General features: G+C 23.6%; 3 protein-coding genes across 6 annotated transcripts in view; 1 reads left to right on the forward strand and 2 right to left on the reverse strand.

The window, feature by feature from the left end:
• Positions 1–3,124: 3,124 nt before the first annotated feature.
• On the forward strand, positions 3,125–5,318 carry LOC126906602 (STING ER exit protein). The gene is made up of 4 exons (XM_050687263.1): positions 3,125–3,356; positions 4,552–4,708; positions 4,781–5,009; positions 5,095–5,318. Exons 1-4 carry the CDS (start codon positions 3,236–3,238, stop codon positions 5,248–5,250), a joined length of 663 nt encoding a protein of 220 aa, XP_050543220.1. The 5' UTR covers positions 3,125–3,235; the 3' UTR covers positions 5,251–5,318.
• LOC126906590 (conserved oligomeric Golgi complex subunit 6) lies at positions 5,254–11,041 on the reverse strand. Of its 3 annotated transcripts, none has more exons than XM_050687241.1 (12): positions 10,751–11,041; positions 10,486–10,557; positions 10,301–10,411; positions 9,733–9,896; positions 9,325–9,544; positions 8,707–8,831; positions 7,501–7,715; positions 7,284–7,444; positions 6,914–7,144; positions 6,303–6,464; positions 6,071–6,235; positions 5,254–5,599 (listed from the first exon to the last, which is right to left on the reverse strand). In XM_050687241.1, exons 2-12 carry the CDS (start codon positions 10,555–10,557, stop codon positions 5,342–5,344), a joined length of 1,884 nt encoding a protein of 627 aa, XP_050543198.1. In that variant the 5' UTR covers positions 10,751–11,041; the 3' UTR covers positions 5,254–5,341. The 3 variants fall into 3 exon arrangements, with proteins under 3 accessions (XP_050543198.1, XP_050543199.1, XP_050543200.1); XM_050687242.1 differs by lacking the exon at positions 10,751–11,041 and adding an exon at positions 10,634–10,652; XM_050687243.1 differs by lacking the exons at positions 10,486–10,557; positions 10,751–11,041 and having other exon boundaries at positions 9,733–9,883; positions 10,301–10,413.
• Positions 11,042–13,877: 2,836 nt separating this feature from the next.
• The window catches only part of LOC126906596 (uncharacterized), an 11,974-nt gene continuing 6,452 nt past the window's right edge, over positions 13,878–19,399 (reverse strand). Inside the window, exons 6-9 of one of the 2 annotated variants that reach the window (XM_050687254.1) lie at positions 19,057–19,126; positions 18,846–18,922; positions 16,558–16,990; positions 13,878–14,008 (exon numbers count right to left, since the gene is read on the reverse strand). In XM_050687254.1, the coding sequence (XP_050543211.1) occupies positions 13,896–14,008; positions 16,558–16,990; positions 18,846–18,922; positions 19,057–19,126 (693 nt within the window). In that variant the 3' untranslated portion in view covers positions 13,878–13,895. Of the gene's footprint in view, positions 14,009–16,119; positions 16,991–18,845; positions 18,923–19,056; positions 19,127–19,399 lie in introns of those variants that run through there. The other variant, XM_050687253.1, reaches the window with a different exon arrangement.

Raw genomic sequence — 19,399 nt, forward strand, 5'->3', positions numbered from 1 at the left:
AAGCATTAATTAATTAATTTAAATAATGATTAAACGAAATAGTATATATATATAAACACTTCTTGAAGTTATTCGAACTATCGATTTTTCTCAATTGCAATGCATTTATTTATTATAATAATAATTAAATATTTTAGCAAAACAATTGAATAAGTACTATCTTACAAAAAAAAAACAAAATATTACATATAAAATTTTGATGTTCATTATCATTATTTTCGTAATGATATTTAACGTCATTTTAACTATGCAAAAAAAAAATTATGTTGATAAAAATATATGCTAAGGGAATTTCTAATAATTTGAATAATATAAAAAAAAATCGAAAAATTGCAAATAAATATTGTAAAAGCAATAGATATGAAACTATGGTTTCATACCATTAGTGTAGTTTTCCTAGGTGATGTGGTGGCTAAATAAACTGTTTTTGGGAAATAATAATGAGACAAAGAAACTAGGCGCAAAAACTTCTTAACTCGTCTATTATTTGAAAAAATAGAATAACAAATAGAACATATAATATTTTCTACCTGCGCAACCGTTTCATGTACAAAATAAAAAAAAAATTCCGTTCGATATTCCAATAAGAATTTTGTTTTTATTCCGTCATTTTATAATAATCGGAAATTTTACTAAATATTTTTGGAGGAAGGGTTACAAATATATATTCTTATTAGAAAGCTTAAAAAAAATGTCCATTGTTTATATATTTTTAAGCATAGGTACAGAGTGTATGAAGTAATGAGAACAATTATTAAATTTGGTATAATAATTCTGGTATAGTAATTATTTTTATATCATTTTAAGGAAACCAAGAAACTCATTGTAACTAACTCACTTTAAACTTTTTTTAAATTTTTCTTAGTTAACTACCAAATTTTTCATATTAATTTACAAAAAATGATTCAGGTTAACTTATTATTTTAACTAAGTCAATAATTAAATTAAAAATACATTTGATCTAATTTAGATTATGATAATAAATGTAATATATGATTTAAATAAAATAATTTTTTTGAATAACATTTTACTATATGTTTATGCAAGACGTCTTGAATATATAAATAATTATTATAATACATAATAAAACTAATTCAGAAGTATTAAATCGATTTATCACAATTATGATAAATTGTTTTTAATATTAAAATGGTTTATTTCTCAAGAAAAACAAATTCATTATCTCTAATGTCTATTAATATTAATGGGTATGGCCTATTGACAAAAAGCATTTTTCCCGATAGGACATTAAACATTTTCAATAATAATACTATAATTTTAATAGTAAATAGATAACATTCATTTTGGACAGTATATAAGGGAGAAGAACATTTGGGACAATCAATTGAAGGTCTAATTTCTTGTCGTTTATACAGCAATACTGACGAATTGTTTTTAGTTTTCCACATCCTAAAATTCAGGTGAGTACTCTATGATTTATATCTTAACTAAAAACTTTATTATATTTTATATACAAATTTAATTCGTATTTTTTTTTCTTTTGGGGATAATATTTTTTTATAATTAATAAAAATAACATAATAATTTTTAATTGGCAAAAAGTAAAGTAAGCTTAATAATTTAACCACAATGTTGAAACAATAAATATGAAATAAAAAAAAATTTATTTATCAAAAAAATATTATTTTAATTGTAAAATAAGTTATATCAATATGTTATTTAACTTTTTTAAATTATTAAATATATTTTATTATTAATAAATATTATGTTACATTAAATTAGACAAATAAGCCTTATTTGAAATGATTTAATAATAAAGTGATTTGTATTAAAAATTGACGAATTTGTTCAAACTTAAGAAAATTTTTTTAATCTAATTATTTACCTACCTAATTATGTTGACAAAATTATCATTTATAGGATTTATAATTATTCATTAATGATATAAAAATTAAAATTAAAAAATACGAATTAAATAGATATAAAATAAAAATATACTCACAATTTTTAATAGGTCATAATAATTTTCTAATTAATAGAAAATATGTTATTAATTTAATAAAATTTTTAGTTTTTGTCAATTATTTATAAAATGTATTGTATTTTCATCTTTACTAAATTATATAATTGATGTTACAGAATGAACCAACCAGGACAAGACCAAAACCGCACCAATCAGTGCAACCCTAATCACAAACAGACTGGTCCAGGTCACCAAGCTACCTACCAAGGATCGCGGGATAAGGCCAATATTGACAATCATGGACAACAGTTAAACCCAAATAATGAAAAATTTAATCCAAGAAAATAAAAACTAATTAGTATTTACTTTTTTTTTCTTTTAATTAATTCAATATTTATAATTATTTAAATGTTAAAACAAAGTTAACTTAAAATAATTCAGTTTTTATTTCAAAACATTTTATACTAATAATTTTTAATATCTTAATAAAGATGAATAATAAATTTTACGTACAAGAGTTTTATTTAATTTATCATTAGTAAATCATACTAGTACTATCATACTATTATAGTTGTGTCAGCTAGCTATTCTGGTAGGTGTAGTAGGCATTATTTAAATTTATTATACATTGTAAGAATATACATAACTACGCATAATTGTTATTAAAATTAATACATGTAAACAAACAAACCGTTTATACCAAAGATGTAAATTATTATATTTACACTATATATATTTATTGGAAAATTGACCTTAATTAAGTTTTTTTTTTTGTGAAAAATTGGAGTTTGTGGTTTATTGAATATTTTGATCTAGGCAGCATAATTCTGAAATTAATTCTCATTGTGAATATTAATATGGGGTTTTCTATAAAATGTGTAACATTATAAAATACTAAAGAATTTGTTTGAAAATTTCATCAAATTGGCTTAAGCTTCTTTATTCTGATATCAAAAAATTGCTATACAAGTCTGATTTAAGGTATGGACAATAACGCCGGCCGTCTAGGGTAGTATTTTGCATTTTTTACGTCCACAATGATAAGTAAAGAAAAATTTTGGCGATATCTATTTATTTTAGACAGCGATAAAATATCTCGAGTTTGTTCTTTTAATGATAATGAGACTATTGCATCTTATCATAGATAGTAAATGCATTTATCACACAAATATAGTTAACATTTAAAGCGAATGAATTAATTTAAATTATAAAGTTGGAGAGGAAATAATTTTTTTTAAGTTTCCAAAGTTAAATGAAAATTAGTTACTAAAAACAATTTAACCATTAAAAATTTGTTTTATTTAATAAACTATGCCAAAAGTAGTGTCTAGGAGTATAGTATGTTCAGATACTAAAGACCAAGAAGAATACAATGAAGAAAGACCATTACACTCATATTATTGTTTATGTGGACAAATGACACTTATTTTAGGTGATTACAATTAATTTATTTTGTTAATATTATGTGTTATACATTTTTTTAAACTGGTTCGCATAGTTTATTACTATAAAATAAATACATTGCTAGGTGCCCTTAAAAGAAAAATTAAGATAATTTCTAAAAAAACATTTCTTGGTGCTAAGCTCATTTATATGAAAAATGGTCTATATACCATTAAAAACGCTAATAGGTAAAACATTGAGAAGCTAATACTTTTATTATATGTAAGTGTTTTTAAAAAATAAAAAATAACTCAAAATTAGATTAATGAAGTTAACCACATTATTTATTTAAATTCTACAATTTTAAATATATAAAAAAATTAAGTTATTGTAATTAAATCCTACATATATATCAAGGCGCATAGTTAATTTTATAAGTGTTAGCATTTATTATGTTCATTGTAATATAAACAAATGTAATATTATATCAATTTATAAATCATTATAAAATTATGAAGTTCTTCTTTTTCCGAGCCTTTATCCCAATTACTTAGGAGATAAGATTTCCCACATCATTTATGTATACATCAGCCTCACTCATATATTATTCAATAACATATCTTCATCTGGTTTTTGCTCTCCCTCTGCCTCTTTTTTTTTTCAACACACATTTTCATAATTGTTCTTACAGCTTCCAATTCCTCTCTCCTCACAATCATGACAAATTTAGATGGTTTATCTAAGTTTATTTTTTTTTCATTTTATCAATAATTGATGCTACACGTATACTTCCTCTTATATATTTGTTTGTTGTCCTATCTTCTCTAGTCACTCCAATCATCTATTTAAGTATTCTCGAGCATTCATTATAAAATTATGAACTTATAATTAATATTATAGATATTATTATAGTCATATAGAGTGTGATTTGAATAGAATATATTTGAAAAAGTTTAATTTACTTCAATTAAAGGAAATACTAATACTAATATATATATACTACAAATAATACTTTTTGTCTATTCCAAAATGAGATTGGCTATAGTAAGTGTTCTATTAGTATCCTCTGTTAGACTTAAGGGAAATAATGAAATAGGGAGACATAGTATAATACAGAGGTTGGCCTTAGACAGCCCACCTATATTATTTTACTTTTATATATCTTTTTAATATTATATTATATAAATTATATGAAGTATTTGTATAGTAAATTTTGTGATTGCTGTTATCACCCTTTTTTTTAGATTGTGCTATTGAAAAATTACCTTTACGTAAACGTGATGGAGCTAGAGTAATTGATGGAGCCAAACATGCTAATAAATTGACTTTTGACCAAGATGAAATAATATATTTAAAAAGGCCTGAAGGTATTGAAAAACAACACCGGTATAAATGTAAAAAGTATGTTTTTGTTTTAGTTCAATAAATACACTTAAGTATAATTCATTATTTACAATTTTTTATATTTTATAGGTGTGGTTTATTTCTATACTATAAACATCAGACTACTTCTAATGTTTTTTTTATTGTACAAGGTGCAATAATGAAATGCACGGGTGATGCCCCTAAAATGGACATTTATAATCAAGTAGCAGTTGACAAACCTAAAAAAATTATGGTAACTAAACATACAAAAAATATGGGCAAGTTTAGCTCTGTAACAGTGTCTACTATAGATGAAGAGGAGGATGAAATAGAAGCTGTAAGTTATACATCTATTCATATTAATATATATTTTTTTTTAATAGTATGGTAATAGTTATTTAAATTATATATATCCCTTACAGAGAGAAGTAGCCGATTCTTATGCAAATAATGCTCGTATAATTGAAAAGCAACTTGAAAGAAAAGGGATGTCTAAACGTAAAGCAGTAGATATTGTTGAGCCAGAAATTGCTTTAGATATAAAAAGACATACACGTGGAACGTTATTAGAAAAATAAGACTTGTTAAAAATAAATAATTGTGTATAATTTGTAACTTTTAAAATAAAAAATATTTCAGTAATAATTTTTATTGTGAAACTTTAATAATCTATGTGCTTGTTAGATGTGATTTTTCATCATTGACCAATATTTGATGAACAAGTTCAGGTGTTCTTGGCATTAATGTAGAAGGATTTTCATATTCATTATTTGGGTTGTGAACATGATCATAAATCTGCTTATAGACAGCTGAAATAACTTCATTTGATTTTCGCCTAACATTCTTTAGGTGTTGAGTGTTTTTTAGATATCCCATTTGTGGTACTGACAATGTATCTGGCATAACTAACATAGTTTCAATTTTGGTCTAGAAATGATATGCCATTAGAATAAATCATAATATTTAAATTAATTATTTATTTATAATAGGTGGTTATTAATTGCGTATTAATTCTAATTTGTTTAAGGATAAAAGACAAATAAAGAGCAGTTAAAATATATAAAAATAATCCAAACATAATGACCATACATTTAATTTTTTAATTTATTTAATAAAAGTCTTAAATAGTGTAATATTACTAAAATGTGTATTTTATTTCAATACCTTTATTTGAAATTTAATAACTTAATTTGTTAGTTAAAAATAAATACATTAACTAAATAAAGGATAAACAAAAATTTAATTTAATAAAAATTTGTATTGTTTAGTCATTTAGTTAAGAATGGTGTCTAAACTAAATGTTTATTTATAAGAGCTAAAATTTTTTTATTAAGAAGATTTTGAATAATTATTTTTATTAATTAGGTAGTAATTATTAAATTATAAAAATAAAACTACCAAAAAATTTATTAAATTTTCTGCTTCCATTCCTTGGATTTGGGACATTGGAATATTAGATTCTTGAGCTTTAAGGGCTGTTTGAATTTCCTCCAGATTTAAATGAATGACTAAATATTTTATTTGCTCAATAGATGCTGTTTCTAATTGCTCATTCATATGTGTCTAAATTACAAAAAAAAATAGGAATTTTTGTAATTTATTGTATAAACATAAATGAAAAAAGATTTACTTGTAAATGTTGTAATTTATCATCAATGAATTGATATAGAACTAAAGTTTCATGTATGTCATTCAAACAATTTAATTTATATACAGCCATATCTAAAGGAGAAAGTCTTGAAGCACTTAAATTGATAGCTTGTAATAATGGATCCAAAACACAAGATGATATCTAAAATAAAATTTAGAAAATTAATGTAAATGAAAAAAGGTAATCCACTATTCAAGATAGTTATAATACCTTGAAGTATCATTAGACTGTAATATTTACAATTGCAAATTAAAATATCTAATCAAGACAGCTCAATAAAATTTGATAATATTTTGATGGACAATTATATTCTTTAGGTACTATCACTTTATTATGCTGTTATATTAAGGTTTGGTTACTTAATCGGGATTTAGAAGAATTAACCTGTTATTTATTCAGGCTCAAATCCAGAAGAGATTTTTGAAGGGAACATTTTACTATTTTTGAGAGCATGAAATATATTTTTTTTAAAAGGCAAATCATAATTAATTTTTTTAGTTATTAATCTATCAATTAGAAAATCACTTATTTTTTCTTCCCTTATATTCATGCTAGCATGTTTTATCACTAGTTTAATTTTAATGACAAACCATAGATATATCATCATGTTTATCTTCTGTAACTGCAGCTACTGACAAAACTTGTCTTAAGATACTTAGGAGGTAACCAATACCAGGTGATGGCGATAAGTCAGAAGGAGGGGCTTCAATACGTTCTAAGAGAGTGTCTCGAACTAAGTTTTGTAGTTTATTTAAAAAAACACATTCCATAGTTTTATGCAATTCAGTTATGGTTTGACACAATTGTCCAGCTGGTACAGTCTAAATAAATAAATATTATATTTATAAATGTATTAATTATACAAAAATTCTAGTGAAATCAAGATTTTAATTTGAATCAATGTAATTTTACTGTGTAAAAAATGAAGAAAATGTTTGCTATAATTAAAAAATAATATACTTTAATAACAATTTGAAGATAGAATTTCAATGAACTTGCAACACTGTATAAATCCAAAGGATTTTCATTCATGTGTAATACATTTTCTATACGCGAAGAAAGTGGACTACATAATCCTTCAGTAACACTACTCATACATGTTGCTATTTCTTCATCTACATCTATATTTCAATAAATACTATAATGTTTATCATTTTAACAAATTACAACTTATTACTCATTTTATCACAGTTTTTCAATAGATACGTCAAATATTTTCTCTCTTTTGGTATATAATCAATTAACCAAGACAACATATTATTAACATATAATCTTACATCTTTACTAAAAGTTTTTAAGGATACATCATTAGAACTATTAACTGTTAGAGCATCAATAAACATTTGAGCAACAATTGCTTGTCTGACTGTACAATATTCTTCTAATACATACCTACAATAAAATTGTTTAGGATTGTATAGTATAGCAATAAAATATTTAAGTAAAAAATTTAGGTTAATTTAAGTGCCAAAATTTTGTTAAGTTTTCTGTTTACAACAAATTTTTAGAATTTTATATAGAATTATTGATTTTGATAAAGACACTCATTTTCTTAGAACTACTGAACATTTTTGTAAAGGAAAATTGTTTGGTTCAAAAATCTTTATAATATAATGTAGTCAAATATTTTTTTTATGCCATCAAGGATATAGGTATTAACTTTAACTTTTTAAAAATGAAACTTCTATTATTGACTAGGTAATATAATAAACAAAGAAATTACAAACAATTTTGATTATAGTTCAATTATTTGATCTTATAGTTTTTTTATTTTATTAATCATTTGAATTTTAAGATATTTTAAAAATTTGGATATCAAGTAAAAATTTATCATTAACATCTTAGTTTTTCTAATACCAGAAGCAGGGCTGAATTTAAGAATTGTGCCATTCGATGTTCTCAATAATACTATTGCAATGATTTTTTGATTTATACATTTTGTTTGAGTAATTTTAAAAGGACCCAAGTTTGTATAAATTTGATGTTGGGATATACAGTAGCAGAGAAATATTTTTCATTTTAGGGAGGATCACATTACAAAATCAATGTTTAAATCAATTAATAAAAATATAATAATTTAAATTTGATAATAATTATTTTAATCACAATTGTAACTTTAATTGTAATTTTGATTATCCTGTAGTTTGAATGTACATTTCAAAGTTTTTTTATCAAAAATAAATTTTTTTTTTAAGTTTTATTTGTAAAAATTTTACATTTATGTTTGTTATTTTCATCTTCAGGTTAATAAAAAATCAAAAGAACTGTAAAAAAATGTAAACAATTTTTATTTAAAGTTTAAAAAATTTAATGTGTCCAATCACAATTAAGGTAGAATTTATCACACTATTAATGGAAAATTATTTAGTTAAAATAAATATACTTAAATAACACAGGCCGATCTTGCAGTACTTCCATAGCACTCACAAGTAAGGGACCATTAGAATTAGATTCTTTGTCTCTGCAATGTAATTGACACCATCTATACAGTCTCTCCATAGCAAGATGCTAAAAATGTTTAAAATTAAATGTATTAGTTTATACCATTAAATATATGTAATGTAGGCATACACTTTTGGACAATAGTCTGTAAACACATGGTTCAGATTTAAAAAACATTATTTTTTGTAACTGTGATGTGGACATGCTGTACATATATACACAAACATATATATATATATATATATATATATATTCTTTTGATATTATACTATGTTTTAAATAAGTAAATAAATAAAATTCCTAATAAATTCAGGAAAATTTCCAAATACAACAGTAATAAACCTTAAGTTATAAAAATTATTTCAACAGTTTCTTTTGGTCAGTAGTGTAGGTACAACTAAAATATATAATGTAACAAAAAGTCTTATTTACTAGTATATATATATATATATATATATTTGAGAAGGCTGATGACAGTAAGTTTTCTATATTTAACTTCATAATAATAATAAATAATCAAAATCCCCCCAAACATATTTAAAATGTTGTTCCTTATTACTTGATAACCAGATATCTGTTCCATAAGACTTAATGCAGATGTTTGGTGACCCGCTTGCATGAGTGTCCGACAATTAGTGCTAATAATTTGGGTTTTGTGTAAAGCATTAAAAAATTCTTGAGTGACATCATTATTTCGAAGACAATTAATTTCATTTGGAGTTAATTGAAATGCTTTAGAATATGTATCAACTAGAATTTTTTGACTTAATATATTTTTTCTAAAAATTTTTTGGTAAAAAAGAAAAAAAGAAAATGATACTATAAGATAAAAATTAAAATATAAAATTATTATTAAATTATATTTTAGTTGTGTTCAATATATACGTTTTTAAAATCAGTTTAATATATTATTAACATAATTTTACAAAGTCACATTGATATTTCATATAAAACAACAATAACCAACCTTTCAGTTTGCAATTGTTTAGTGAGTTCAATCAAATATTCAGTTTCAGCTTTAGTTTCTTTTAATTGAATGGAAATATTCATAACCGAAGAATTCATAGAGCTAACATTTTCGTGTAATGCATTTACAGCATTTTTCACTTTTTCTAAAGCTAATAAAAAATCCTAAAAAAATAATAAATATTTTTTCAAAAGTTAGAAAATTTAAAAAAAAAAAATAAGTTTTCCTAATAGTTCTTCTAAAAACAAGTTGCTATGTGTTTTATAAATAAAAATTTCATAATAAATTATTTCATATTTTCAAATCTATAAATTAAAACCAGAAAGGAACTAGGTAAAAATTGAACATGTTTAGATAGGGGCATTGTTTAAATCTTAATTATTCGTAAACACTCTGTTGCATTTAAATATTGTTTGAATTTTCTGTTTTAAAATTTTAGCATTAAAATTACTATAAGATAAATAGAGTTCCATTTTAAATTACTCTCATTCTGATTTTAACACAAACTATTATCAAAATATTAACAAATTAGTTCATCATTTTTGTATAATAAATATAAGTAGCTTACTTCATTTAAAGCTAAACTTCTTTTTTCTATTTTTGTTCTTAGACTTCTTCTACATTCTAATGTATTTTCTGTATGAAATTCGGATATCTCTTTTAATGCTTCCAATGCATCCTAAAAAATTGAAATAAAAATGAATTCTATGTAGATAAAAAATACCGACCCAAAAAATTATTTTCAATTTATACCTTTTCTTTTTCTAGATGTGTTTCTAATACACTATTCACTCTTTTAGATATCGCATTTTTTTCATCAGTCATCTTTGAAAAATAAAATAACAAAAATAATAATTATGACTAAAAAATAATTGTTATTACACGAAAAATGTTATTGAACCTTATATTTAATATAAGCAATGCACTGATAACATAACAAATATTATAAACATAAATTTTCTGAATTTGTGTTATCAATAAAAACATTTTTAAAATGTTAAGGCGTCTGGGTACCTACCGCTTTTTAGTCAAAAACAACCCGTTTTTGTTCCATCAGTACGACGAAACTACTGATGCGATAAGAATTCTGAAAACATATCTGAATTCAGCATCATGTCACTTAGGTATCGGTCAGGCCATTTTTTTGAATTTTTGATTTTTTTTTTACTCTTAAGTACAGTTTACAATTTTGAATAATTTAAATTTTTTCAAAATAAATTTTTGCGTTGAAGGAATCACAATTTCAAAAAAGTGGCCTGACCGATACCTAAGTGACATGATACTGAATTTAGATATGTTTTCAGAATTCTTATCGCATCAGTAGTTTCGTCGTAGTGTTGGAACAAAAACGGGTTGTTTTGTATGTTCAAACTAATGATTTTTAAACAGAAGCTGTTATTCTGACATGCTCGTGCGCGTATTTGCTTTATCCGCAGCAGCTATTTTATTGCCCATAGAGTTGCGTATGGCAATACCTACTGCCTAAAAATAGTTACAAATGTATACTTAATTTTATATATTGATCTGTATATATGATATTTGCTTTTATCTATTGACCGACAAAGCTATCATTGCATAATACAAAACAAATTTTTTTGATATATTCCTATATAAGTGTCGCTAAATAAATGGGGTCATAAAAAAATATTGCTACCAAAAAAAAATAATAAAAGAATCGGTTATGTATTAACATAATATATGTGACGTCAAAAAATATACCTGGTGAGGTACGTGTACATAAAAATAATTTTCATACACTTTTTTAGCTTCGATAAAAAAATGAGAAGTTATTAGTTTTACTATGATGTGTTTTATGCTTGCATCTATCCATATCTGTACCTACTGGATTGTTATTATTTAACGATACGCTAAAAAATAAAAAATATATCTTGTTGATGTATTCAGCATTACATTTTAATAATTTCTCTTTAAATTTGACACAATGACGTGTTTTTTTCTCAGTCACACATTATGTTATCAACCTAGATCTAACACTAAGTAACTTATGTGATGAGCTTTTTATTTCAACACATTTGAAATGTATACATACATAAATTGCTTGATCATCAAATAACAAGACAATGTAAATGTAAAATAAAGTAAAAAAAACAATATATAAAAAGTAGTTATTTAAATGTACGACCTCAAACATTTATTAATATATTGTACTTATAGGTATGGTATTTGATAAAATTGAAAAAACAATGAAGTGTGTAATAAAATGTGACCACTTTTAGAAAAGTTCTACATGGATTGTCTATTACCAGAGATAATTGACTCTCGTTTTGACAAAGGACTTCCCATAAGAACAGGCTTATAAAACTTAAATATCATACTGTGTAAATAATTTAATTTTGTAAATTGAATTCATATAATTCGAATTAAAGTTTTATTTATAATTTTATAACTTCAAAATAATCGATGTCGATGTCATATAATTTATTGTATTTTCTGTAAATATTTAGTTTTTCTTACTCATCAAAAATAAATAATTTAATTATTTTTATAATAAATTAAAATTTGTGAAATCATGACGCGTCTATAAGTAATAACGATGAGGCTGCTGCTAAACTATGGTTTTTATACTACACAAAATAAACTTGCGTCATTATTAAATTAATATAATCGTATTGTACCAAAAAGCAAGGCAGGTACCGGTTTTGTTATATACTATAAAACGACGAAAATACTCCAAATAATGGACACCTCACATTACTAATCATTTACTTCTCACACAACGACACTGCCTAACACGAATAATCGCAAAATTGCCTATATTCGACCCCTGAAAAAAGGTCGGTACCCAGACGCCTTAAATAAATAATTTTTAAAATAACCGATACCACCCATTGTCTTCTTACAAGTATAATTATTAATTGTACCTTAATATCTTATATTGTATTAATTACCTTATACTTAGTTAAAGGTCTACGATGTCACAAGATATGTAATAGGTATTTTTCGTCGGAGATAGAAGATTAAAATAATTTATTTAATTATTTATTCGTTCGAAATGTTATAAGAAAAAATTTCGCTTAAAAATAAAGTGATGATTAAAAAAAATATATTATTAAGCTATATATCATAAATGTTGGTTTAAAAAAATATTGACAGCGCTGGTGTAGAGAGGGGGTTATCTTCCTTATCGCCCTTTTTAAAGTCATCCTCAGCTCACTCCCCCAAGATATATTGCAAGTTTTTATTTTTTATATATTTCAAAAAATAATTTTAAGTGAACGACATTTAATGTCTCAGTTCTTGACCCAACCGTTTCGGGATCGATTCTCATATACCCTTGCAACTTTTGTTGCACCATTTCTAAAATCTACTCTTTAAAAATAATAAAAGTAGTAAAAGTTAATTAGATTAACAAGTGTAGAAACTTGACAATGATTAAAATTATTATCATAAAAAAAGTTTCGATTCAAAACAGTAGAGGATATGTATGATACACATCCTATTGACTTGTATAAGGGTAAAAAGTGTAGGTGGTATAACAGAAGGTTTTAGGATTAGAGTAGCAGTACACCTAAGTTCTACTTAAGCCCTTCCTTATTTTCTTTTGTGATGAGTTAACTATAGAAGTGCAAGAAGAGGTATCATGGTGAATGATGCTCGTTGGAGATATAGTGTTCATAAGAGAAAATATTGACAAAATTAATCAAAGGTTAGAGTTGTGAAGAAAAGCTCTTGAAGGAAAAGGATTACGAATTAGTAGGAGTGAGACAAAGTTAATAGAGTACGAGTTTAGTTGGGTTGTATTTATTGGTTACATATTAAAATACGCTATGTATTTATAATATAGTATATTTTATAATAATAAGTTAATTTTTAATTAATATTAAATTAATGAAAAAAAGGTAATATGTATTTTCTATTATTTAAAATCTGCCTAAATAATTTAAGTTGATTATAGCAGAATTATTTACTATGTAGGAGAAATATTATACCCTATTCAAATAATTTATAAAAAGTTACAAATCTATTTAGACAAATGCGTTATATTCTGCGTGAATTAAACTAAAAATTATCTCTAATTTTTCCTTTAATTCAATTAGATTTTCTGGTACATCATGAAAATTATATGACTCTTCATTTTCTTGTTTTTTGGGAAATTCATCTAATAATTTATTTATTATATCTTGTGGTAGTATGTGATTATATCAAAGACCAAAAACTGTAAATTCATATTGAAAATCATATTTTTTCAATTCTTCGTGTGTTAAAAAATAGCTTGCGCATTGCTGTATCAATCCTTTTAATCTAGCCAGTCTACCTGTTCCGTCATACTTTTCATTTATTAATTGCCAAGACGATCGTCTACCATTTTCTGTCATCAGATGGAAACATTACCAAATTAATATACAATTCATCGACAGCGCATATAACAGACGTGCATTTCTTAATACGCTTATGTAGTATACACTAATTTCTTAAAAAGAGTTTTAAATAAGTTATTGTGCAACAATTTATTATATTATTTTGAATTATGCAACTTTTACACAAAAATCGTACTTTTTTCTTTTAACTTTAATGTCCGTTTTCACCACAAAGACAAGTGAGTAATAAAGTATACAGGATGGCCCACCACTCACTGACAACTTAAATAACTTTTGATTCAGTTAATATTTTTAGCTGATTATTTTTTTAAAATAATAGTTATACGTTAGGACTATAGCTATATCTCAATAATTAATTTTTTACATTTTATTAAAAATATTAATTATTTTCAAATTTTAAATAAAATGTAAAAAAAAAAATCTGAGATAGCTATTTTGTAGAGTAGAATTTAAGAAAAATTTTAGTAAAAAAATATCTTATTAATATTGAGTAGTAAATATTCTGTAGCGTTTTGAAGTTTGTGAAAATTTGAATTTTCATGTATTATTTTACGGTATTAAACATTGAAATACGTATTGAGAAAAGGACAGAAGAAAACGCTATCTTTTCATGATTACTGTGTATACATATGATGATAATGTGTATACATTACAAACTTGGCATTAATACCATGATAAGAAATTAGATAAGGCAATTATTACTTATCACTCTCATTCAAAAGTATATTGAAAAGATAGCGTTTTCTTCTGTCCTTTTCTCAATACGTATTTCAATGTTTAATACCGTAAAATAATACATGAAAATTCAAATTTTCACAAACTTCAAAACGCTACAGAATATTTACTACTGAATATTAATAAGATATTTTTTTACTAAAATTTTTCTTAAATTCTACTCTACAAAATAGCTATCTTAGATTTTTTTTTTACATTTTATTTAAAATTTAAAAATAATTAATATTTTTAATAAAATGTAAAAAAATTAATTATTGAGATATAGCTATAGACCTAACGTATAACTATTATTTAAAAAAAAAATCAGCTAATAATATTAACTGGATCAAAAGTTATTTAAGTTATCAGTGAGTGGTGGGCCACCCTGTATATGGAAAAAAATTGTATTGATTCGTGTAATTTTCAAAAAGTTGTGGCGATATAAAATTAAAACTATAAAACATAAAATGGAGAATTATAACATAAAAATAGTAAATTTTTAACTACGGAACCATTTGCACATAGAAGATAAGTCGTGCAGACAAACGTTTTTTTTTTTAATTAAAGTATATTGATTAAGCTGTAATTTAAGATATACCTAAAAGTATCAATATTTCCGGATCATTTTCAAAAGTTAAGTCGAAAAAGAAAATAATTTTTTTGGAAAAGTTGACATTTCGATTCCCTTTCTGTGAGTAGGTAAAGTGTCAGATTTTCATAAAACTAAAAAATTCCAGATTTTTAATCTTTTTTCTGAAACCAGACTTCTGCGTGAAGAATTATATTGCAGTAAAAATTCAGAAAAACACTAACAAATAAAATAAATTTAGTTTATTAAAATATTAACAAGAGAAGGTGACGGAACTTTAAAGAAATCAACTTTCATGTGAGCATCAACTCCATTTTCTAAAGCTGCTATTAAAATTTTTTTATAAAATTATATAAGTCAATATCACGTCCGACGTTAATCCTAATAGAATCTGTGATCTACCCGTAAGAATGGAACGAAGGGCCTCATACAATCAGCGTTAGGCTTGTAGGATCCAGGTCTGGGACGGAATCTAGTATTTATTAATTTATTTTTATAAAAGTTCCGAAAAATATAACTATAATTTTTCATAAATAATGAAACATAAATAATATAATAGATTATTGTTTTTATTTTAAATTAATACGTTGCACAATCATTTGAAAAAAATTATTTTATAACAAAATAATATTGAAAATAAACCATTTATTTATAATATAGTTATTATAATATTTTATATCAATATGTTAACAAATTATTTTTTTAATTACTCAAAAATGGTATTATGAATTTTCTACTCTTTTTAAATCTGCTTAAATAATTTAAGCAGATTTAAAAATAATTATTGATATAAAGGTTTTTAGAAGATAAATTTATACTAGGTAAGATAAATATTATACCCTATTCAAAGATTTTATCAAAAGTTACAAACTAATTAGATAATTGTGTTATATTCTGCGTGAATTAAACTAAAAATTTTCTCTAATTTTTTCTTCATTTTATCTAGATGTTTTTCTTTATCATGAAATTTCTGTATATCATGAAAATTGTATGGCTCTTCATTTTCTTGTTGTTTGGGAAATCCATTTAATAATTTATTTATTATATCTTGTGGTAGTATGTGATTATCCCAAAGATCGGAATCTGTTAATTCATATTGAAAATCACATTTTTTCAATTCTTCGTGTGTTAAAAAATAGCTTGCGCATTGATGTATCAATCCTTTTAATCTAGCCAGTCTACCTGTTCCATCATGATTTGCATCTTTCAATTGGTCTAAGTGGGAACTTAAAAAATTAAGGTGATCCAATTTTAACATTGTTTTATTTATTTTATCAGAAACTTCTAATAACTGTCCCCAATATGATTTTGAATTATGTTGAATTATTAGAATTTCATAGGCATATACAGATAGCAAGATCACATACTTTAAAGATCGATCAAACATAATATTCTTTGCTTCTTCAATAGTCGATTGAAGAGTTTTTTTGTATGTTGTTGAATTATTAATTAAATCTTCAAGCGTTATATAAGATTTTTCAATAGAGTACAATTTAATAATATCATTTTTGACATAATTCCATGAAGACAATTTTTGAATACCTTCTAGTTGATCTTTTATTTTTTTATCATAAATTGTATCATTTATTAAATGTGTATTTCTGTTAAGATTACTCTGTAAAATATAAATTAAAAATTTAAATAAAATTGAACATTAATTATGTTTTTTTTAAATTTTTTTTACTAGNAATTAAAAATAAAATAACATTAATTATGTTTTTTTAAAATTTTTTTTACTATGTTTTATTATGAAAATATTATTGCTCAACAGTTACATAAGAATTAGTTATGCATTAATTATTTTGAATATAAATTTTTTTGGGTATATCATATAATATTTATGGCAATAGAATTTTAATTGAGTCATTTAGTTGCAAAAGGAATTATGTCCAAATATTGTTATTTGGGTTTTGTTTACCATACGGCGCCTGCTCGTTAATAATCAGAGAAACTTTATTGCTGAATAGATAGAGTAGTAGGTTATGAAATATTAACGTAGTTAACCGATTAATCTGTCTGTTACAGTAGAAATATAATAAATTAAAACTCGAATTGTAATAAACTAAAATATTTTTCAACTGTTACTTAATTAAAACTGATATAAATTAAAAAAAAACCCAGTAGTATCAGGTTAACCGCATAGTGAACTGCAATACAGATTGAAATTTTATAGTAATATTTGCCAATATTATAAAATGTTTAGATACAATTGTGCAAAAAGAAATTACTTAAAAAATGTATAGAACAAAATTAACAGATGTTTTATAAATTTTGATTCAAGTTATAAATTACTCAAATAAGAAAAATTTCTGAATAATTTTCTTTTATTAAATTTAAAGAAAATTTTAAAAACTTTAATTTATTAGGGATTTTAAATATATATATTCAATTAAAAATTGAGAAATAATTACTAACTCAAACAAACTAAAAAAAAGTTTTTTACATTTTTATATTTTCAGAAAAAATAAAACGTTCAACGAAACAATCATTCTGTATTTGTATATATATTATCATGCTTCAGGTTAAAGCTCATCTATATAGTCAAAATTAAGATTAAAATATAAATATTGTTTTCGTACCCATAAAAAAAATTGTTATACTTTTGCTACACTGCCTTTTAACCAAATCTATTATCTTTAAAATGTGTCGAAGGAAGAGATTCTCATTCTTATACCCCAATGATCAGTTTTATTGCTACTTACAACATTTATATAACACATATTTTTATCTCTATTAACAACGTTTTGACTTGTTATACCTGCTTTACCTTATTGATAAAGATGGACATAATATTTTCATTGGCAGTTATTATGGTTATGTATGATAATAATTATCATGTTATATCAATTAATTATTAATTAAAATAATTACTAATTGTGATAGTTAATTAATTTATCTTAATACTTATACATCATATGTCTATTATGGCACAAAAGTGTAAGTGATGACACAACTGTATTAGAGTTTTTTAATTTGTAAAGGTAAAATTTTTTTGTTTTTGTTATTTTAACCTATATTTTACATCTCTCATTTAATTAATCTTGATAAATGCTGCTTATGAATTTCAAAAACCTTACTACGAATTTTAATTTTTAGTTATGAAAATTAATTATCAAATAATTATTGAATAATTTATTAATAAACCAAAAAAAAAATCGTTCGATTATGTAAGACTCATCACAAGTTACTTTTCATATTTTGTATTCGTGTGATTAAAAAGATGTAAACTTTATACAAAATAAATAACAATTTAATATCTATGGCATATAATTTTATAATTTCTATTAAGTTATTTTAGGTGTTAATTAAAAAAAAAAATGTATTAAAAATATCATTAGTATTGATTTGTATTTACATTTGTATATATTGCGTGATGAGTCTGCATTTATTTGAAATTAAATTATATCTGTGAAAGGTTGAAACTTAAATTTAAATAAACATAAATATTATAAACATAATTATAAACTCACATTGATTTTAACTACTTTAAATTCAATACTGTTGTCTAGCATTTGTATAAATGATTCCAACCTTTTAATATTATTTCCTGTAAATAAAATAATTATATAATATGTTAATTTTCTCAATGATATTATAATGAATTTCTGTTTTCTTTTTATTAAAAGAATAAAACTTTTTAACAAGTATATACAGATTTTATTCAACATGAGATATACATACCGTCGTAATGGTACTTTTGTAATGCTGATTTTTTCTTATGGCATAATGAGATACAATCTTTTTTAAACGTCTTAAAATATAAATAACAGTAATTAAAAAAAAAAAAAACGGTAGCACAGTGGGGTCGCGGCATAGTGGAGACATTGCATAGTTGGGTTCAGTATAGATTTAATCTGACAGTGATTAAAATCACTATCATAAGAAACGCTTCGATGCAAATCTGTAGATAGTGTTTAATTTTAAAAAATTGATGGATAATTGCAAAAGCAACATCAACTTCTATTAAAATAAAATACAAAACCCATAATTATCATACAAAAATAGTATATTTTTCAATATGGTA

The sequence above is a fragment of the Daktulosphaira vitifoliae genome, unplaced genomic scaffold (genome assembly GCF_025091365.1).
Source record: "Daktulosphaira vitifoliae isolate Bord-2020 unplaced genomic scaffold, ASM2509136v1 Scaffold_5, whole genome shotgun sequence".
Lineage (NCBI taxonomy): Eukaryota > Metazoa > Arthropoda > Insecta > Hemiptera > Phylloxeridae > Daktulosphaira > Daktulosphaira vitifoliae.